Raw genomic sequence first — 24,682 nt, 5'->3', positions numbered from 1 at the left:
ACAAGTCCTTATCTGTGCATTACTGCAGCAACCTGCATCTTTTTGAACTTGTTTATTGTATTTGAACCTTAATCTCCCTCTACAATTCCCCCCCCCCTTCCATCCCATCCCATTCTTTTCCACACTTCCCTCCATTACAAAATTGAAGATTCCTTGGTGTCTCAGGGTTTGCCCTGTCAACTGTTCCCTTCTATTAGCCAAGTTATGTCATAAATATCTTTTCTCCACAGTTTTATTTGCTGTCTCTTCAATAGTCCTCTGAGAAACCCATCCAAGTTTCAGCATTCTTCTGTAGCACTATATTTCAAAAATCTTTATTTTCCTCTCACCATAACTGTTTATCATCTATGTTTCACTTCAATACAAGGCTACACTCCAGACAGATGCCTTTAAAAATGACTTTCCAACACTTAAATTCCTACTCCATATTAATAAATTTCTCTTTCTCTGAAATGCTGTTTTTGCTGTTCACAGTCTGGAATTTTTTCTTCTCTGCTTTGAACACCATCATTTATTTTGCTGCTCAAATAACAAAACTCATCTACTACTTTTAATGTCTCATTTCCTAATCTAATTCCCTCAGTATCACCTGATTTAATTCATCTACATTCCATTAACCTCACTTTATGTTTGTTGTGTTCACCTTATAAACTCTTTTCAATATGCTATCCATTTCATTCAACTATGTTTCTAAGTTCTTTACTATTTATATGATGATTACAATGGCATCAAACCTGAACTAACACAATTTTCGAATTACCCTCTGGTTTCCTTCATAGGTTGATAATGCAGAAATTGAATAACATCGGCAGTAGGCCACAACCCTGTCTCACTACTTTCTCAACTATTGCTTCTCATTCATGTCCTTTAATTCTTATAACAACAGTCTTGTTTCTGTACAAATCATACAAAAACTTTCACTTCTTACATTTTATCCATTCTACCTTCAGTGTTTCAAAGAGGGTTTTCCAATAAACATTTTTAAAACTAAAACCAAAGTAAATTCTCCATAAACTAAATCCTCCCTAGTTATAATGTGTTCCAATTGCGGTGCTTTGTACTTTTCAAAAACAGAAATTATCAAGGAGACTTTCCAGGTGAACATGTTAAATGAATTTGTTGAAGTCACATGTTTCACCTGATAAACATCAAGCAATGTAAGAATTTCTAAGAAATACTTTGGACTCAAAGGGAAGATCTGTTTGGTTATCAAGCAAGAAAATGTCAGCTGTTCAAGAGATTAAACTGTGTATCCCTTCCCAAAAATGCTGTGTCGCTCAGATTAAGAAAATTTATCCACATCTTTAATGATAAATATGCTATTGCTTTTCACCTGCTGTATGCTGAAGTATGGCTATTAAGTAAACTTAATTATATTTACTCACTTACAACATGCTGGATGGTAGCAGGCAGCAGTTTACTATGATTCAATGAAATTACAAGCTATCAAAGTTGCACAGAAGTTTGTTTTTATTTAAATGGCAACCACTTTTAGATGTTAGTAAATTATCAAGCCATCCTGTAGAACAGAATGTATTGTGTTACAGTTAACATGTACAATACATAAGGTCAATCAAAGTACAAGTACATATGCCAATATGATTACACATTTATATAAGGGCTACCGTAATGTGCGCACTCTGGCCACATTGCTTGTATGAGTGGCTAAGTGTAAGGTACTATTTGCATATGACAGTCCACTGCTGTGTGCAACAAAACAATGTTACGTGATTAGATTAGATTAGATTAGATTAGATTAGATTAATATTAGTTCCATGGATCATGAATATGATATTTCGTATTGATGTGGAACGAGTCGAATTTTCCAATACATGTCATAATTAGGTTAATTTAACAACATACTACAGTTGATATAACAACTTTATTTTTTTGTGTTTTTTTGTTTTTCTTTATTTTTTATTTTTATTTTTTTAATTTTTTTTAATATTTTTGTTTTTTTTCTTTTTTTTTTCTTAATTTATATCTAAAAATTCCTCTATGGAGTAGAAGGAGTTGTCATTCAGAAATTCTTTTAATTTCTTCTTAAATACTTGTTGGTTATCTGTCAGACTTTTGATACTATTTGGTAAGTGATCAAAGACTTTAGTGCCAGTATAATTCACCCCTTTCTGTGCCAAAGTTAGATTTAATCTTGAATAGTGAAGATCGTCCTTTCTCCTAGTATTGTAGTTATGCACACTGCTATTACTTTTGAATTGGGTTTGGTTGTTAATAACAAATTTCATAAGAGAGTATATATACTGAGAAGCTACTGTGAATATCCCTAGATCCTTAAATAAATGTCTGCAGGATGATCTTGGGTGGACTCCAGCTATTATTCTGATTACACGCTTTCGTGCAATAAATACTTTATTCCTCAGTGATGAATTACCCCAAAATATGATGCCATATGAAAGCAATGAGTGAAAATAGGCGTAGTAAGCTAATTTACTAAGATGTTTATCACCAAAATTTGCAATGACCCTTATTGCATAAGTAGCTGAACTCAAACGTTTCAGCAGATCATCAATGTGTTTCTTCCAATTTAATCTCTCATCAATGGACATACCTAAAAATTTGGAATATTCTACCTTAGCTATATGCTTCTGATTAAGGTCTATATTTATTAATGGCGTCATACCATTCACTGTACGGAAATGTATGTACTGTGTCTTATCAAAATTCAGTGAGAGTCCGTTTACAAGGAACCACTTAGTAATTTTCTGAAAGACAGTATTGACAATTTCATCAGTTAATTCTTGTTTCTCAGGTGTGATTACTATACTTGTATCATCAGCAAAGAGAACTAACTTTGCCTCTTCATGAATATAGAATGGCAAGTCATTAATATATAATAAGAACAACAAAGGACCCAAGACTGACCCTTGTGGAACCCCATTCTTGATAGTTCCCCAGTTTGAGGAATGTGCTGATCTTTGCATGTTACGAGAACTACTTATTTCAACTTTCTGCACTCTTCCAGTTAGGTACGAATTAAACCATTTGTGCACTGTCCCACTCATGCCACAATACTTGAGCTTGTGTAGCAGAATTTCATGATTTACACAATCAAAAGCCTTTGAGAGATCACAAAAAATCCCAATGGGTGGTGTTTGGTTATTCAGATCATTCAAAATTTGACTGGTGAAAGCATATATGGCATTTTCTGTTGAAAAACCTTTCTGGAAACCAAACTGACATTTTGTTAGTACTTCATTTTTACAGATATGTGAAGCTACTCTTGAATACATTACTTTCTCAAAAATTTTGGATAAAGCTGTTAGAAGGGAGATTGGACGGTAATTGTTGACATCAGATCTATCCCCCTTTTTATGCAAAGGTATAACAATAGCATATTTCAGTCTATCAGGGAAAATGCCCTGTTCCAGAGAGCTATTACACAGGTGGCTGAGAATCTTACTTATCTGTTGAGAACAAGCTTTTAGTATTTTGCTGGAAATGCCATCAATTCCATGTGAGTTTTTGCTTTTTCCTAATTTCAGAGGGAGAAGTGGGTGAGATTTCAATTTTATCAAATTGCATAGGTATGGACTCTTCCATTAACAGCCTAGCATCTTCTAATGATCACCTGGATCCTACTATATCCACAACATTTAGAAAATGATTATTAAAAATATTTTCAACTTCTGACTTTTTGTTCGTAAAGCTTTCATTCAATTTGATGGTAATACTGTCTTCCTCTGCTCTTGGTTGACCTGTTTCTCTTTTAATAATATTCCAAATTGTTTTAATTTTATTATCAGAGTTGCTGATTTCAGACATGATACACATACTCCTGGATTTTTTAATAACTTTTCTTAATATAACACAGTAGTTTTTATAATTTTTGATAGTTTCTGGGTCACTACTCTTTCTTGCTGTCAGATACAGTTCCCTTTTCCAGTTACAAGATATTTTTATACCCTTAGTAAGCCACAGTTTGTTACAAGGTTTCTTACGAGTATATTTAACTATTTTCTTGGGGAAGCAGTTTTCAAATGCATTTACAAAAATGTCATGAAATAAATTATATTTTAAATTGGCATCAGGTTCACGGTACACCTCATCCCAGTCTAACTGCTGTAGGCTTTCCCTGAAATTTGCAATTGTTAAATCGTTGACTGAACGTACTACTTTGGAGGACTGTTTAGTGTTGCTGAATGGAGCTATGTCATATATTGTAACTAGCTGTGCACCATGATCAGAAAGACCATTCTCAACAGGCTGAGCATTTATCTGGTTAAACTTATCTTGGTCTATAAAGAAGTTATCTATCAGTGAGCTGCTATCCTTTACCACCCGAGTAGCATTGAACATCATTAGGTAAGCCGGCCGGAGTGGCCGAGCGGTTAAAGGCGCTACAGTCTGGAACCGCATGACCTCTACGGTCGCAGGTTCGAATCCTGCCTAGGGCATGGATGTGTGTGATGTCCTTAGGTTAGTTAGGTTTAAGTAGTTCTAAGGGACTTATGACCACAGCAGTTGAGTCCCATAGTGCTCAGAGCCATCATTAGGTAAACTGAGTTAGAGGGTGCTGGAGGGAGTGCACCATGTTTTAACATCAAGCTAAAATAGATATTATGTGTGATCATATGTAGCCTTTATTTTGTAACTCTCTAAAATAAAACAAACAACTTTCTCATGACACATTCCCTTCAGTGCCCCATACCTCAGTTTACCTAACAATGTTCAATGCTCACATAACAATGTCTTGCAGCACACAGCATTGGACTGTCATATGCAATTAGTACCTTGCTCTTAGACACTCACACAAGCAATGTTGCCAGTGTGCACACACTATGGTAGTACTTATGTGGTACGTAGTCATCTTGTCAAACATACTTGTACTTTCACTGACCTTATGTATTGTACATATTAATTATAATATGATACACTCTATTCTACAGGATGGCTTGGTAATGGACTAAGGTCAAAACTGGTTGTCATTTAAATAAAAACAAACTTCTCTGCAACTTTAATGGGCTTGTAATGTCATTGAATTATTATATTTGACTATAGAGAAGGGAAAAGGTGAAAAGTCAATGTCTCACATTAATTTTGCAAAATTGAGATGTATCATTGGAAAATTGCAAAGCATTTATGAATTTACACCTGTCATGGAAGGAAGTAGAAACAAAATTTTGGCATGTGTTCATATCCATAGATAGTATATACACATGTCACAAGAAAACAAATTTTCATATTTTGAACTACTTTGCTTTATGGAATAAGTGTGATGAGCTTAACATTTAATTTTTACTGACTGTTGCTGCAACAGTGAATCTGAATACAGTTTAAAGGTAATTGAAATATTTTAGCAATTATACTGAGAATGACAACATTTCCTGATGTTTTACAAAGTTATGTTTATCAGGTCACGAATCAGTTTGTTGGTTTGTTGATTTGGGGGTGAGGACCAAACAGTGATGTTGTCAGTCCCATCGGATTAGCAGAGAATGGGGAAGGAAGTCAGTCATACCCTTTCAAAGGAACCATCCCAGTATTTGCCTGAAGCAATTTAGGGAAATCACAGAAAACCTACATCAGGATGGCCAGATGTGGGTTTGAAGCATCGTCCTCCCGAATGAGAGTTCAGTGTGCTAACTGCTGCGCCACCTTGCTCAGTTCACAAATCAGCTTTCAGCTTTTCATGCTTCCTTCAGATGACAACTGCATGTCACAAACACAGAAAAATGTGATGTGCGACTTACACAGATATTATTTACGTTCTTTGTACAGAAGATACAAAAAAGCTAATGTGCTTGCAAAGGAAAACCATCCATTTTTGTGACATAGAAATAATTACATTTACTAAAAAGGGGAGTTCCCAGAGTTGTTATGTGGAGATACATTTAACAACAGATGATAAATAAGATGAATTTTCAGTTTCAATCTAGTATTTGCAACAAGAACTTATTTTAACAATGGGGAAAATGGAAACAGAATCTGATCATTTAATACTAAGCTGCCATTCTGTGTTACATGTTTGTTGATTTCCAGTAATTCATTGCCAGAAGGGTCATATTTCTGCTTTTCATAACAGAATGTAAAACTTCACATTCTAGATCATGTAAATGGTTTTCTGCTAAAAGACGACCAGTCTTTCTTCCTTAATATTCAGCTTCTCTTATGTCCACAAAGTCTAATTGCCATAGGTCTGCCTGATTGACCAATATACACTTTCTCACTCAGCTTGCAAGTGATTTTTATATACAACATTCTGTGCCAAGGATTGCAGTTTGTCTTCACTATAGAATAAAAATTTTGATATGCTATTGGGAGTATAAGATGCAGAGCTTTAGTTGCAAGGCTTTTAACTTTTCTGCAAGATTGTCTGAAATGTTGCCAATATATGAGATTTTGCACCGACTTGTAACTCCTGAGTGATTGATATTGGCCAGTGTACAGAAGTGGTGAAATTTTATGCATTTTTTGTAGTATATTATCAATCAGGGCAGAGGTTTAGTCATTTCTGGAAGCAATAGCGACAACATTAAGATTTTTAATTCCTTGTTAAAAAATACAAGTTGGGATCTAGATAAACATGATAGTATAGACATGAAGTTTGAGTCATTTCTAGCTGATTACAAACATAACTTTGAAATTGCTTTTCCCCTTAAGAAAATGAAAGTAAAAGGCAAAATTAACACATGGATAACACAGGGCATAAGAAAATCTGGAGAGCAACTCAGAATGTTAAGTAAATCAGCAAGGCAAAATCCTGCTTTGAAACAACGTGTTAAGTGTTATAGGAAATTATACAAGAAAGTAATCACTGCAGCAAAAAAGTTAAATAATGATTCATATATCAGCAGAAATAATGGCAAGAAAAAAATGAAATCAGTTTGGAAAGTGATCAATAGTAACTTAGGAAGAAGCAAAGTAAGAAACAACATTGTTATTAAAAGTGAGGACAAAACTATAAATGATCCATTACAAATTGCCAATATATTCAACTGCCATTTTACAAGTGTAGTTCAAAACCTCATACAAACCCAAAGTAGTACAGACATCAGTCATAACATCACATTGAATTCCGAAACTATGTTTTTGTATCCTGTAACAGTACATGAGGTAGAGAATGCCATCAGCAAACTAAAAAATAAATTATCCTGTGGCACCGATGGCATTCCAGACAAAATCATTAAACACAGCAGATATATTTCTCCTCTTCTTGTAGATATAATTAATGCATCTTTCAGTACTGGCACTTTCCCTAGAAAGCTGAAACAATCAATTATAAAGCCATTATACAAAAATGGGGATCATTATGATGTAAAAAACTACAGGCCTTTATCAATGTTATCTTGTTTTTCAAAAATTATAGAAAGAGTAATGTATGGAAGACTCTCTACTTTCCTAAAAAAAAGTGGAATATTGGTCGATGAACAAAATGGCTTTCGAAAGAATAGATCAACTGAAACGGCTATATACAACTTTCTAAAACTTGTCCTAAATTCCATTGATAATAATGAAGTAAATTGTGGGGTCTTTTTAGATTTATCAAAGGCTTTTGACGTTATTGATCATAAACTACTGCTCGAAAAACTTAGTTGCTATGGACTCCGTGGTAATGCTCATGCATGGTTTAAGTCATATTTATCTGGCAGATCCCAGAAAGTAGAAATAGTTCATGATGGAAAGTCATACTTTTCTGGTTATAAGGAAGTTAGTTATGGGGTGCCCCAAGGATCGGTGTTGGGACCCCTGTTGTTCTTGATCTTTATAAATGACTTGCCAAACTATTTAACACAAGCTGATTGTGTACTTTTTGCTGATGATACAAGTCTCTTTATTAAAGCTCAGAATGAGACTGACCTTAACAGCAAAATTGAAACAACGGCAGTTGAAGCAAGTAAATGGTTAAGGGACAACAGTTTATTTGTGAATGAGGGGAAAACATTATGGATGAATTACAGACATGTTTCAAATAATATGAAGCCCAATATAACTGTGAAGCTAGGCCAACAGAACATACTACAAACGCCAAATACAAAATTCTTAGGAATTTGGTTAGATGAGCATCTAAAATGGGACAAGCATATAGATGTGCTCAATAAAAAGTTAAGTAAATGTTGCTATGTATTTAGAATGCTCAAAAATTGCTGCAGTGATCAAACAGTATTGTGTACATATTATGCATTTATGCATAGTCTTTTGCGATGTGGTGTCATATTTTGGGGCAATTCAAGTCAGGCAAAACGCTCCTTTATTATTCAAAAACGAGCGATAAGAATCATAAAAGGAGCTGCACCTAGAGATCCATGTAGGGAAATTTTCAAGGAATATAAAATCATGACTCTTCCATCCATTTACATCTATGAAAGTATATGCTTTCTGAAGTCTCACCCCCAGTTTTCTTCTTTAAACAGTGAGTTCCATGACTATACAACAAGACAGAGTAATGAATTTCACAGAGAAGTGCATAAGAAAGCCCAATACAACAAGAGTGCAATATACCACCCAAAAATTCTCTATAGTGCTCTTCCCTTAAAAATAAAAAGGATTCAGCAGCTGAGCAGTTTTAAAAGTGAACTCAAAAGAATGTTAATCAGTAATAGTTTTTACAGTGTTAGTGAATATATGAATTCTTCAGAAAGATAGCATGCCTTCACCTATCTTATAAGTTACTCATATACAAACTTGTGTTGTGGGGTAGACTCTTTTATGTACACACAAAAATTAATTAATCTGTCAATATAGAGTGTTATAATCATTGTTTCTTGTTGCTGTCCATTATACACAGAATATATGTAACTTATTTGTGTCCTATATTGTTACAAATTTATATCATGTAAGCTATAATTGTTTTGCCCATATATTTAATTCAGATTATTCACTGATAGTTTTTACATAATATGTTGTTATTCATATTTTTTCTGTATGTAACATATGACAAATCCCATATCATTGTACATGATAAAACGGGTGCTCAATAAACTAAACTAAACTAAACAGATATCAGGTAATGCACCATCAAATGGAAAGCTGCATGTTTGTGGCTGCAATAACTTTCTTAAGGTAGATTGGTTCGTAACAGTCCTCGATTAAAACTTCAAAAAGAGTTATGCATCTTGTTCATGGCTTACATAGTTTGTGGTTCTTCTCCATTAGATTTTTCATTAACATTTTCACTACAGTAATAAATACATACAAAGAGCAATATAATGAAGGAAAAAGTAAACCCCCATTTTCAGTGGAGTTCAGTAAAATGCAGTACAATATCTCTTCAGCCATGAATGGGATAATGCAACTTGTGTACACTGTTCAGCTTATCAACATGCATCAAGGTTTAGACCACACATGTCACACTATTGCAAAAGTTATTGTCAGCACAGGAAGTTGTCCCCTGAATTAGCATATATGACAGTGAGACCAATCAAATATTCAGTCACTATATTGAGACATAAAACAGAAGTTCTGGCTTACAGTGGTCAACAGCAGTTAACAACATAAGATACAAACCCTACCTATAAATTGTGGCTTGTAGGAACTCTGAGGGGAATGCAATGGAACTACACAGTGCCTTTTTGGAGACATCTAGTAGGTCTGTATCAATCCAAACAGTACACAATCATCTTCCACTGATAAATGTGGTGTTAGGCATCCATTTTGAATCATACTGTGAAGGGAACACATGGAACGGAACCTGTGTCAATCATGTTGGGATCTTTTTACTGACAAGTGTAGGATATGCTGGCCACTTGATGATAATTATAGAAGAGTGTGTTGGAGGGCTGGTACCAATACACATTACAGTCATGCAATTCCATGGGTGTAGCAGTGCAGTACATTAGTCATGTTTTGGATCAGTATCATTATGAATGCTGGACACCACTCATTGCTACCCAGACTAGTCTGAGGACTGCTTGGTATGGATGGGATGTTACAGCCTATACTCCAAATATTGAGTCAACATTTTGGCAATGACTTCATCATTCAAGGTTGTAATGCAAAAGCATACTGCCCTTAACTCGTTGATGTCTTTTTTCTTTGAGTTACTTCACAATAAAAAGTGTTTGGCTTCTGTCAATGATATTTTCTGAAGCTGGACAGATAAAGAAACATTGTGGCTTTTCTTCTTTCTTTTTAAGCAGTTTGTATATACATTCTAATTCTTGATTATAAATAAAGTGAATTTTGCCAGTAAATGTTGGTGTATCTATTCACAGGGTGAAAGAAAGGAATTTACTATGACTCAACCAACAGAGAATTTGGTTGAAGAAATAACACAAGTAGTTTATGGTACACTGTTTGGAAATAAGACGAACTCCACTTCAGGCGGCCTTACTTCGGCTTTGATTATAGAGACTAAGTCTGAAAGGCATGACTAAGAATTGTGGAATTTGGAGGAAGTAATACTAAATGTGAAGGCAGATAATTAGTCAGCAAAGAAATCAGCTGAAAATTCTCTGATTTAATACTCCCCTTCATATTGTAGTTATGAAGCATAAAAATTCAAATTAGGATAGCTTGTTGTTTGAGCTAAGCTGCATTTACCTTCTACAGGATCTGATGGACATAGACAGTTGCAAACATCTATACCATTATGATTGTCACTGGTACATACAATCTAAAAATCTTACCCTACCTCAAACTCTTTTTAAGTTACTATCTGTCTCTGTGAAGTTGTAATTAAAAACACAAGAAAGTCCCAAAAAATATTTACTTTGATGTCTGGCTGAATGCAATAGTAATATGACATTCTCTTGTCCATTCCTGCCAACAAAATAAGTGTCTGGAATACATGTCAATTGTGTTTGTACTGTCTTTGATAATTCTGTGTGTCTGAGGGAGAACATGCCCATCCCACTCAAGGCATGGATGAAAACTCTTTCTCTTCCTTTATTATAGCATTATACTAATGGCTCAACCCCCATTATACTAATGGCTCAACCCCCCTCCAACCCCCCCCCCCCTTTCTATAGCCAAGGACACTAATGTACACTAGAGCAGAGCTTCAAATGCCTGAGGGAAAAATAGAAAAATCTCAAGAGCCTGTCATAAATATTTTGCCAACAATGGAAGGACAGTGATAACTGTTATAAGGCTGCTTTTTCATTATCACATGTTTCAGTGGACACCAATTAAGTACAAATAAACCACAGAAAACAACAGATCCTGATTCTTCTCGAATCAAACAGAAATGAAGGCTTCTATAGGTGGACTCCTCTTGGCAATTAAAGTACTCTGGAGATTTACAGAATAATTCCAGACTTTGTGCTCAAGAACACAGTGTCTTTGTCAGGCTAGGAATCACTCTAATCTGAACCTCCTTTCGTTGCATATACTCGCCATTTCTGGACTTGAGGTAAGTACAACATGTAGTCAGACAGAGAATGAAGACTTCACTGCATCAGGAAAGCAGACATATCCATGTGCAAGCCAAATGTTAACAACTGGGAATAACAGAGTGCAAATCAATATCCAGTATATAGTACACACAGCCAGCTGAGACAACTGAAGCTGAGACAGTCTCCTGTAGTCCTTAAATCTGCTGCTGTTGTTTATCCATGTGATCTGGTACTGATAATTGGTCACACAATGACAAGCAACCTTGCTGTATGTATGCATAATTACATCAATTCATCCATTAATATGTCTGCCAGTATTATAAAAGTAGCATGAACTTCCCATCTACTGAATCATGAAACACATTTTTTGTTGATATCCAAAGCATTACAAGAAAGAAACACAATATAAATTGTGGGAATCAATTATGGGAATAGAATAGAAAAATACAACTATAGCAATATTGATGGTAGCATGCATTACCTACAGGGGAAACAGTGATAGTTGAAATTAAGTTTTTCAAAACAGCTACAAGTCACAGTATGTAAAACAAAATTGTTTAAGTATTGAATGTAGCCCAGAAGTAATCAGTGTCAAATGGGTTAGAGATTACTGACTGGTGGGATAATCTGGGCAGCAGTACATGTTTTGATTCACCTGCATTTGAGTCAGATCTCCCACTACTATTTTGTAAAGTAAGGGCATGTGACACTGTTGATGGATGTTCATCCATTGGGTGGGGTCATTATCCTTAGTGACTTGCTTGTTGATATTTATAAAAAGTTTAGTACGTGCTGATCATGTCATTTTCTCATTTCCTTTCTTTTCTATTACCATTCTTTAAAACACAGAAATAACATTTACACTGTACAGTCATTTATTATTGACATTTACTGTACACAAATACACAATTAAGGCCTTACACTGTAAAAAAGAGAAGTGATTACACCTCACTATTTCCATGAAAAGCCTTGACAATAGTCCAGAAGGTTTGGATTCATAGTAATAATTGGTTAGGTAGCCTGATTAGTAACTGAACTATTCCTCTTGCCTGTCAGACACACTTACACATATCTACATCAATCAGATATGATTCTTGAAATTTTCCTTGAGTATTGAATATTCTATGACGCTTCAGGATTGCAACCAGATCATGTAACTTCTTGCCACAACATTTCAACTGGGTGGTTGCTAACCAAAATATTGTGGCAAAAGTCAACATGATCCGGGTGCAATCCCAAGACCTCACAGAACATCAATCAGATATTCTGAAATGCACGTCCACTGTGTGGGTGCAGATGCTGCCATGTCCAATTTCAAATTTTCAATATAAATATTGGTATTACTGTAAGTGGAGCACAAAATCTGCCTGAGGTTGTCTGCTAATATTTGTATAATTGTTTTCAAAAATTTCATACAATTTTTTTTCCCGTACATCTCCTTCCATTTTTGGGATTTTCAGTTTTCTGGAAAGTTCAAATGTTTTCCTTTTTGAGAAAATTTTGTGTATATCTACAATTTAGTAGCATTGGATAGATGGTATTTTAACTTTATAATTTGGCTCAAATAATCTAAGGTCAGAAGTGCAGGCACAATAAAATCTACCGAAGTCTAATATGGTAACTATTAAACGTCAAATTTCAGTTTATGAAACAGATTAGTATATTGTAAGATTTATGAGGACAGTATAGTCTTGTTTTCTGTGTCTTTGACATGATCAAAATCACATTCTTGAGAAGATTAAGAGCTATGTTTTGCTTCTTACAAAATATTTACTTCAGTTGAATATTAATCTTATTTACTCAAACACACATTCTCTAATTATGGAAAACCACAAAATATATTTCCTTGAAAAATTAAAAAAACAAAAACACGTTTCACTGTAAATGAATCTTTTGTTTATATAACAACTGCCAAGTCCATTTTTACCTTATGGATTACAGTACTACATCTAATTTTAGACTCTGTCCTGGAACCATGAAAAGAAAACTTGCTACCAGTAGTACAAAATGTCTTCTTTTTAAGTATCTGTAATATGTTTTCTTAATACAGATCTGCCATCAAAAACAGCCCATAGAACTAATTAGAATTTAACAGTGGTTCTTCATGGCAATAAAGCCTTGTTCATGTTGAAAGGTTTTATATGATATTAGTCATCAGTGTAATGTAGAGGTGCGTACATTTACATCTACAGCTATACTTTGCAAACCACGATAGGGTGCATTGCCTCTGTGAACTTGGTGAACATTTGGTAACAGAGATTAGTAGTATATTGTTTTGTTTTCTAATGTATTGTTTTGCTATGTAGCACACTTTACATTCCCAAAAGTTTCATAACTTGTTTTTGGTCTCCAGTCATCAATTTTTCTTGTAGTACAATGAAGAGGCTGTAATTTTTACCTCATTTCTTCCTTATTTTTGAAGAATTCCTTTTAATTTGGATCCAGAGTGCCTTTGTCCCACCCTTCCAAGTTCTCTTATTTCTCCTCTGAGAAAGAGACTAGTTTTAAGAAACTTGGTAGTATTTCTTTGTTTACCTATTTAACTATATGTTTCTCTACCACATGTATCTCTGAGTATATAACCCCTTCCTTTTCAGTTCATCTCAGGATAATAGTTGTCACAGTATTTTGTGCTATTTGCTTACAATTACTGCTGCTTTGTTTAGTATGGGAACAAGAATGTAGTTCTGATAGTGTTTAGATAGCACTACAGTTTCTTAAATATACCTAAACAATATGCAAATTATTCCTGATACTTTCTCTTGATGCCTTTACCAAAATGATTATAAGCACTTTTCCATGCTTAAATGTGTGAACAGCCCCTTCAGGCCCTTTCTTCAGAATGGTCTCTTGTAAGCCTATCTATATTACAGTCCACAAATATTTTTTCCATGATAGCATCTTGGTCTTTACTGCTTTTGACTACCACAAAATATTCACCTAGATTAGATTAAATACTTGTTGAGTCCACAGGCTTATAGTGAGGAGATCATTAAGAAAATGAAACATAATTTAGGAGTAAAGGTAACAACTCACTGAACAGTGATATAACTGTACAGGGGTATGTGCATACTCTAGTTAAGTAAAGGATTCATCCAAAAGCTAGCAAAAGTTGCAACCTTATTTAAATGCCCTTTGACGATTCTGTGACTCTGGTATTCAGTAAGTTGTTATCTCTACTTTCAAATGATTCACATTCAGTGAATATTACATAATGTATACCATACAATGTATACATATAATAGAGGGAAACATTCCACGTGGGAAAAATATATCTAAAAACACAGATGATGTGACTTACCGAATGAAAGTGCTGGCAGGTCGATAGATGCACAAACAAACACAAACATACACACGAAATTCAAGATTTCGCAACAAACTGTTGCCTCATCAGGAAAGAGGGAAGGAGAGGGAAAGACGAAACCCTCTTTCCTGATGAGGCAACAGTTTGTTGCGAAAGCTTGAATTTCATGTGTATGTTTGTGTTTGTTTGTGTGTCTATCGACCTGCCAGCACTTTCGTTCGGTAAGTCACATCATCTGTGTTTTTAGATATACAATGTATACAATATTACATAATGTATACCAACAAAGGAACCCATATGCTAATGTTCCTTCACAGATCCTAAGTGAAATAGTCACCAAGGACGCAAAAAAAAGAAAAAAAAAACTTTTCCCATATGGAGATTAATTAAAAGCTTCCCACAAACATTCAAATGTATACGTACTAAAATGCCCCTGTTGCCTTTTTTGATGGTCCTTGTAATGACACTGCCCCAGTATTTTGAAGTTTGTGTTAAAATCCCAGTGCTTCAATGTCTTATCCACTGGCACAGAATCTGGTATAACTCAGCCTTCCATAAACTGAAGTCCTCTTCCATGCTCCCCAGTAATGGCTGTTTTATTGGACATACAGAAGACAGGTTTTGGCCAGTGCTTTTTTTTTCTTTTTTTAAAAATAAGCACTCAGTTTTACTGATATGCAATATAAAAGGTGTGGCTGGAACTTTTTTGTAACTTCATCTTCTCCACAGGTTGTATTATGGTTTAAGGGCATGGAGCATGCCCAATCTGCCATTAAGAGTAATTATTTTTCTGGAATACTGTTCTGGTATTTCAGTTTCCAGAGCAGACTCTCCACATCTGAGATGGTGCACACCTTGTGTAACTAGAGTTTCTAGCTCCACATTCCTCTGCATATGGTGCTGGTAACTGTCTGTGTACAGGTACAGATGTAGTAAAAACTCTCTTGTGACCACCCAAATAAAACACAGAAATTACTGGGCAGCATGGAAGACAACCTCAATTTTCAGAAGACTTGGGTATATCAGATTCCATGCCTTTGTGACAGGACATATATTGGACAAACAGTGCTTACCATAGAAGATCGCTGCTGAGAACACAGTGGCACACTCAACTGATGTATCCTAACAAGTCAGCAATCACAAGGCACTGTTTGTCCAAGACTCAAGTTATGGAATATTCTAATGGCTTTGGATGACAATTTAAGTGTGAAGTAGATATACTAACTTCCACTTCTTTTGCAAGATGACTTATGTGAGATGTTCAGCTGAACTCCTTTCCTGGCTAACCTGCTGCAGCAAACTTTCTTTTCTCTTCTTCTCCGAAGTATGTTACTAGGTACAGGAATTTCTTAAGACACTTTCTACTTATAAAAATAGGTAGACATACAAATTTTCATTTCCTTCAATTAAAGACATGTATTAAACTTCAGACATATTACAAATCTCATACTTCATATGAACATATACTGTTTCGTAAGTCTCTCGCATCTCCAAACATCAGAAACAAACTAATATACATATAAGAGAAAGTCGGCTTAATACGCTGCCCATTCTCAACATGAATCTTAGTTCATGTCTTCCCTTTAACAGGATTACAACAAGAGTTTTTCTCAAGAGTACTTTCTCAACTGTCCTCATTATTATAACAATGGTCACTGACAAAATTAACATAGAATAACATAGAAGCTGCATGGTTCTTATGTACACTTTCACTAAAACTTCCATGGATCACCCAAGAAGTACTTGTTGTTGCCGTTTGACCAACGCATCTACATTCTTCTTGCGACTGAATATCAAACCTGCACACACAAACATGTGACGTGCAGTAGGTAGGATTCTATCATACCACAATCACTTCTAAAATATCATGTGTTCAAGATGGTAGAAGGCTGAGTGGTTCTAGAATTTATGCAGAAATTCTTGAAAGGCTACAATATGAACATACCAGAATTTTAGCACAAATGACAAAATACTGGTTTCAAAAACACATGCTGTAAGCAGACTAAAAAATTAAACTAAAAGGTAGTAATTCCGTTGTTTATGATGGACTCAATCAACAACTCAGGGCATATTTACTGACAAACTTAAGAACATTCATCTGTAAAACTGGATATAAGTAAACCAGCTCTGATTACGGAAGTATTTAACTCCTATCAGTCTTTCCAGTATTTTTTGAGAAAGTTACCTATGATAAAATAGTGATTCATTTAACTGAGCAGAACATTTTGTGACCTTGCTGAAGCCTTTGATTGTGTGGCTCACAGAACTCTACTCGATAAACTAAAGTGTTATGGCATCCCTTTTGTATGGATGGAGTCTTACTTTCAGAGCAGAAAGTAGAGAGTCTCGTTGACAGATTGTGCCACAGGCACAATGCTAACTTTAAAATGGGGGAATATCAAGTGTGATTTTGATACTGGGTCCATTCTTGTTCTTCACCTACATAAATAATCTACCAAAGACTTCAAAAGATAGTGCAAAAAACTTTGCTGGTGTTGCAACTATGCTAACCAAGGAAGCAAAGGCAACCTTGGTAAACACAGCTCACATGATAGCTGAATAGGCCTACAAGTAGTTCATAGGAAATGTTTCAAGTCTTAATCTCACAAAGACTCATATTATGTAACAATATTATATATATTAACAAGGATCATTATATTACGAATAGCAACTGAGATGCTGAGTCGCAGATAGGCACAACAAGAAGACTTTCAGAAAATGAGTGTCTGGCCAACAAAGCCTTCATCAGAAATAGACACCACACACACACACACACACACACACACACACACACACACACACACACACATGCAAATGCAATTCACACACACATCACCACAGTCTCTGGCTGCTGAGGTTTCTAGTAAACTTAACTAGGATAAATATGAGCATTATTTTGTAGTGTAGTGACAGTTTATTTTTAATTAGTATAGAGATTGTGCACCATTTACTTGTCTTATGTTAATCTATACATTGATTTGTTCCACACTCCTGAAGGTTCTTCTTCTTAATGGAGTCTACAGAAGAAAATGAATGAATGATTTATATTTGCATTTATATTTATTTTGATCAGTAAATCGTACATGTACAGTACAGCACATTAGAAATTGGACAGGTCAGTGCAAATATATCTTCTTGTTTACATTAATGAATATTTTTTTAGCTCTGCCTTACAGTTAAACCATTTCAACTAGAAAATTACAACTGAAAATATGAATAAACTAATATTAATGATTACAGTCTGTACGTGCTACAAACAGGTAGTCATAATACTTTTGTAAGTGATAAAGAATGTTGCATATCATGTAACATTAATTTTCTTTGGGTCTCAAAGATTTTGGAGGAACATCCAGACTATGGAAACAATGCATTAACAGACATTATTTTAATTCTGCTTTAAATTTTTTTAAGATCATTGATTACTTTAATTTATATTGGCAACTTATTGTAAATAATACTGCCATAGTGTGAAGTTCCTTTTTGACACAAAGAGATTTTTATTTGAAGCATGTGAAAATCTGTTTACTGTGTTACGTTATGTTGACACAGATTTTCATTTTTGAGGATGATACTAGGATTTGTTACTGAAAATTTTTCTTAATGTACATTGCACTTTCAAAGGTGTAAATATATGGAAGAGGAAGAATTCCCATCCTTTTAAATAGTGGTTTGCAGACTTTATTCCTTTCTTTTCGAGGCCTGATTCTCAATATCCTTTTTTGCATGAAGAGCTTGAGGCAAGGTGGTGAGTTACCCCAGAAAGTGTTCCCATACTTCAGAATAGACTGTATACTAGCATAAAAAATTTCATTAGACAGTGCTTATAACAACAGTTTCCAAGATTCTCATTAAACAATAAATCGTACTTTGCTTCTTAAATATGCTATCAAAGTGAGTATCCCATCAAAGGTTATCTTGCAGACAGACATCCAGAAAGTTTTTAGTAGCTACACTTGCAATATCTGTGTCTGATACCTGCATTTTTATATCCTCTTCACTGTTTGTCCTGACATTATGAAAATTTAATGCTACTGTTTTACTTTTATTTATTATTAATTTATTTGGGCTGAACCAGTTCACAACACAAGCTCATGTCATCGACAGTGTTGTCTGTACATTTATAGTGTCTTCTTACTGAATAAAATGCTTGTGTCATCTGCAAAATGGATAGTACTATGATACTGTTCTGTTAATGCTAGGTCATTTAGATATATCAAAATAGGATGGAACCAAGTACTGAATCCTGCAGTGCACCATGCTTTACTTCTTTATCATCAGAATAGTGTCTGGTGGGTTTATTATCTTTTTGAAACAGTATTTCTACTACTTGCTTGCAGCCAGTAAGATATGATCTAACCCAGTTGTTAGATGTACTTCTGATACCAATACTATCAAGTTGCTTCTGCAATAGAGTGTGATCTATGATGTCAAAAGCATTAGACAGATAAATGCATATGCCAGTTACTTTTTTGTCACTATCAAGTTTTTGGAGCACTTCTCTCAGAAATTCAAATATTGCTGTTTCTGTTGAGTGGCCTTTCCAGGGACCTTGTTGGACTGTGGATTCACTCTGGTGATGAATACCTACATCAATAAATAAAACACCAGCTTTATATTTTATCCCGTGATGTTATTACATACCAAAAAATTAATTGAATAAGTCTCAGACCATGAAAACTTACACTCATATAATACTCCTACCTGTTGACTGTAGCAGAAGTCAGGCACTGATGACCATGCAGTTGAGTGCCCCATAAACCAAACATTATCTTAGCAGAAGTGACTGTGTGAATTAGAGTTTACTGTTTTATACGTTACGGTACTGCAGACTCATGTAATATCAAAATGTTATTAATTGAATATAATTACATTTAAAATAATATTATAAAGTCTAAAATGTTCTCAGACATATGTAACAATTAAACAATTATGAGTAAAGTGTTGGACCAGAATTCCAAAGTTTTGCATTTTGAAGTCCGGGCACTAACAGTTGTGCTCTATGAATATGTCTCAAGAATGAACTTGATCTAAACTTGTCACATGTTTCCCTCAATTCACTATTGTTTGGTAAAATGCCATTTTGAAATCATGCATGATAATACACACATCAAAAAAAATTTTACATCACCTTAGTTCTGAGTGTGCTGGAACCTGTGCAGAAAATTGGAATAGAAATCAACATAAACATCATTTATGCCCTTTTTATTGCTCATGAAAACCACACATTGCATGTTGTATCACCATAAACTGAGACCATTAGAGGTGGTGGTCCAGATTGCTGTACACACTGGTACCTCTAATACCCAGTAACATGTCCTCTTGCATTGATGCATGCCTGTATTCATCATGGCATACTATCCACAAGTTCATCAAGGCACTGTTGGTCCAGATTGTCCCACTCCTCAATGGCAATTCGGCATAGATCCCTCAGAGTGGTTAGTGGGTCACATCATCCATAGACAGCCCTTTCCACTATATCCCAGGCATGTTTGATAGGGTTCATGTCTGGAGAACATGCTGACCACTCTAGTCAAGTGATGTCATTATCCTGATGGAAGTAATTCACAGGATGTGCACAATGAGGATGCGAATTGTCGTCCATGAAGATGAATGCCTCGTCAATATGCTGCCAATATAGTTCCACTATCGGTCAGAGGATGGCATTCACGTATCATACAGCTGCTATGGCACCTCCGTGACCACCACCTGCTTACATTGGCCCCACATAATACCACCCCACCTTGCTGCATTCACTGGACAGTGTGTCTAAGGCGTTCAGCCTGACCGTGTTGCCTCTGAACATGTCTCCAACAATTGTCTTATTGAAGGCATATCCAACACTTATCGGTGAAGAGAATGTGATACCAATCCTGAGCGGTCCATTTGGCTTGTTGTTGGGCCCATCTGTAACACACTGCATGGTGTCGTGATTTCAAAGATGGACCTCGCCGTGGATGTTGGGAGTGAAGTTGCACATCATGCAGCCTATTGCTCATAGTTTGAGTCATAACATGACGTCCTGTGGCTGCACAAAAAGCATTATTCAACATGGTGGCATTGATATTAGGGATCCTCCAAGCCATAATCGATAGGTAGCGGTCATCCACTGCAGTAGTAGCCCTTGGGCGGCCTGAGTTAGGCAAGTCATCAACAGTTACTGTCTCTTTGTATCCCCTCCATGTCTGAACAACATTGCTTTGGTTCACTCCGAGACGCCTGGACTCTTCCCTTGTTGAGAGCCCTTCCTGAACCACAGTATTGACTGTCTAGGCATGGTTGAACTACAGACAACATGAGACATGTACCTACTTCCTGGCAGACTGACTGGAACTGATCGACTGTTGGACCCCTTCCATCTAATAGGTGCTACTCATCCATGGTTGTTTCCATCTTTGGGCGGGTTTAGTGACATCTCTGAACAGTCAAAGGAACTGTGTCTGTGATACAATATCCACAGTCAATGTCTATCTCTGGATTTCTAGGAACTGGGATGATGCAAAACTTTTTTTGATGTGCGTATAAAGTTCTGGCAGCATTTTAAGAAATGTGTTAAAGAATGCGATTGCAGGTATTACAGAGATCTGTTTTTCTAGGTACTGGAATATCACAATTACTTGTTTCATTGCTATGGTACATATTTGTGTGGTATAATCTGTACCAACTAAGCAGCTTTGCTTTACTACAGGTGCTTGCTGGCTCACTCACAATCGTTCTGCTGAGACTTAACATCAATGATCCTGGCAGGCACTACACTGCTGCTGTAATTAACCACATTTGCTTGGCATTTGTTATGGGTTCCTGTGTAACAAATACAATAAAAATGAGCTTTGGACTAGATCCAACCATACAAAGAAATAACTCTGTTTAAAGTGATCAAGAATTGTCAAAACTGCATCAAAATACTGACACCATAAACGTGAAGTGTGAAATTGTGCAGAAATAGTGGAATTTTACAAATGATATGTACAAAAGAATGATTTTGATTCAGTGTTGTTGCTTTTTAAATTATTTAATGTTATTAAATATACATGGAATTATATGTATGATGTAATTTGGTCATAACAGAAGTGAAACATGTGGCATATTTAGCACTCACCTAATTTTTCTAATGTTGCAGTGAACAGATGAAACATTTTATGGGATGATTAAAAATATCCTCTTTCCTTCTAGTGTTCATATAACATGATGTATCAATTTGTACAAAACTATGTTTGACTGTGAAAGATAACTAAAATGATCCATGCAAGATCTCAGTTCCATTTTGAATATTAAACCTTATTTATACTTCCCATAACTATGCTTAAAGGGGAAACTGAACAACCAGTAATGAAAATTTACTAACTGGGTATGATTGTTACAACAATGCAGGATGTATTACTTGAAGCAAAGAACATTATTTACTCAAAGATAAAACATGGGATTTGATCTGATTTCTCTAGACTGTCAGAGAGCTGATTAAACTTAGAAACTAAAATGAAATTGTTATAGTAGATTATTCATTATAAGATGGCAAATAGAAACAAAGGTAAGGTGTTCATATATTGGAAGTGAGAAAATATTATTACAAACCTTGTATAATATGACATACCAAGATGTACAGCTATTGTTTACAACAGGTATAAGTTTATATTTTCCTTTATGATAGAGTATGAAAAAAGACCTCTCTGCAGTACACATCTACAGACTATCTTAGTTACTTGCAGTCTGTAATTCAGTTACCTGAATTTCTGGTACCTTAATAGAGTGTATTGATTATCATTTGCAGTGCCAGAAACTTGAATAATCCTCATCTGAAACAAGCTGACTTTAATGTTTTTACTCTGATTGTTAACAAGTTTTCAAGGGTTGTTATATATTTTAGTTGATGCAGCAGATGAATTTCCTAGCACGTACTTTGGCAGACCAGACATTTACGATTAATAATGACTGTTTTATTACTGAGTTGTTGTTTTTCATTTACGTTACATAGTATTCCTTTTTTGGGCTTTATATACTTTCTCCTATTTGTTATAGTAGAGTACAAAACATATGCCTTAAAAAATATTTTCCTGCTGTTCCAAGAATAACCAACAGACACATTGAAAATAAGAATAGATTAATTACAACATTTATGAAAGGATACAAGCCACCATATTCCACCAACTGTTATGTCTTCACAATTACTTGAGTGATATTGATGGGGAAGTAAACAGTTGCCATTCTCTAGTATATTTCCTTCAATATTCACATTTGCAGATACTTACAGCATAGGCCTACGCTCTTTATATACAAGTTTACCACCCATCATTTAACATACTTCTACATGAAAAAATCTACAGCTTGTAATTATCCTTTGGTGATTTTCTTTTCAAGTTCAGAAATATTTCTCCCACTTTCAAGTTGTCATAACTGAACCATCCAAATAATTTCTTCTTCTTTCTCAGTGTTAACTGGATGTTAAGTTTTTTCCTTTCATTCATCCTTTATTTAACGTAATATTTCTGTTAAAACTTCTCAATTCAGAAAGAAATAGGAGTCATTTCTTTCATTATATAACTACAGCATTTCACAGAGGTTTAGCTTTTGTTCAATGTTATTTTAATTTTCAATTTTGTTTTGTTATTTATTTATTTTATTTTCGTTCTTTACAGGCAACACAAGCTATAATTTATGTTGTCTTAACTGCAACCTATAGTATCAACACTGGCTGCCAGCAAAGAAGGTGCAGAATCTGGAACAATATAGCACTTTCTTTAAATATATTGACCACAATAGTCAACATTATTATCAGAGGATTTGATGCACCACTGATTAGCAGTAATGGGACTTCCGGGACAGGAAATTTCACTATGTAGTTGAAACACTTTTCAGCATTTCAACATAATATGGCAATATGGAAATTTGTAAAGTCAGTGTTTCATTTTGAAAAACTTTGTGATGTGTGAAGAATGTGTATGTGGAAACCGTACTTTAAAAGGATGGAACGTTGAAGGATGGTTCTTAGCACTCCACAAAACATTAAATTTTTGCTAAGAACAATGACTACATGATCAGTAGACTACTTTTACCAGTTGTTAATAAAGTTATTTACAAATATTTATTTTTATTGAACTATTTTCAAATGTAAAAGTAAGATAAGCACCATGTATCATATATGTTTTCATGAAGAAAATATATGGATTCTGCCACTAAAAGCAAGTTATATGAGAATAATATTTTATAGTGTTTAATTTGCAATGTTACCAGAGGTTTCTTGTGTAGATATGGGATAAAATTTGTGTCTTTAAATTTTCATCTCTGTAAGAAACACTTTTGATCCAACACCACACTTACCCTTTCAAATTTTGTAGCTGACAATTGACCATATAGTATAAAAAACAAAATAAATTTAAAAATATTTTTTGTATGGTGTGTGTTCTTTATTTTTTCCAGTAAGATCAGGACTTATTGACAATTTAAAATACTAAAAATTTCTGAAAATGCTGTAGTTATGTCATCTTTATTGAAATGTTATGATCTCAAATATGTGGTAGAATTCAGATTAAAGTAACACCCATGAATGTTTTGGAGAAAATGGTCATTTACATCTCTCAATGTATTCTAAATAGGCACATGGAGGTCAAAATGGCACAATATTTCAGTATCATATCAAGATAACATCGTGAGTTATTCTGAATGTAGTGGACAAAATCACATATTAAATTTTCTGTAAATTTTTTGCCTTAAATGTGCCTTAGGAAATAAATTGCAAAGTTCATGCTATCCATAACACCAAATGCAATAGCCTCATTCTGCTGTATATATGCAGAGAGGTTTGAACATCTTATGATGCAGAGACTGATATACAAAAAGATGACACTGAGGCAGGAGCTATCAGTTCCAAAAGCTGGGAAATATGTTACTTTTACTTTTATTTGTGTCTGTCAGCAGTCCTGCACAATTTGCTTCTTGAAGGTAAGTTCTGGTCACCAATTTTATACCTCAATTTTTTGACAAAATAAAGTGCACTTCTCCATTGCTAAAACTCTACAAAATGTACAAGCCCTCTACAGCGTCTACCCCCTTACTACCAGGCTTCCAGGTTGGCAATATTATCCACACTCAT

General features: G+C 34.9%; 1 protein-coding gene across 5 annotated transcripts in view; it reads left to right on the top strand.

Annotated features, from left to right (window-relative positions):
* The window catches only part of LOC126475206 (ninjurin-2-like), a 148,596-nt gene extending 124,598 nt beyond the window's left edge, over positions 1–23,998 (top strand). The window contains exon 3 of one of the 5 annotated variants that reach the window (XM_050102855.1): positions 23,229–23,998. In XM_050102855.1, coding sequence (XP_049958812.1) covers positions 23,229–23,432 — 204 coding nt within the window. In that variant the 3' untranslated portion in view covers positions 23,433–23,998. Of the gene's footprint in view, positions 1–21,283; positions 22,012–23,228 lie in introns of those variants that run through there. The other 4 variants (XM_050102857.1, XM_050102860.1, XM_050102859.1 and 1 more) reach the window with 4 other exon arrangements.
* Positions 23,999–24,682: the final 684 nt, after the last annotated feature.

Source organism: Schistocerca serialis, chromosome 4 (genome assembly GCF_023864345.2).
Source record: "Schistocerca serialis cubense isolate TAMUIC-IGC-003099 chromosome 4, iqSchSeri2.2, whole genome shotgun sequence".
NCBI lineage: Eukaryota > Metazoa > Arthropoda > Insecta > Orthoptera > Acrididae > Schistocerca > Schistocerca serialis.
The sequence above is the reverse complement of the archived record's forward strand: the minus strand, read 5'-3'. Positions and strand labels throughout refer to the sequence as shown.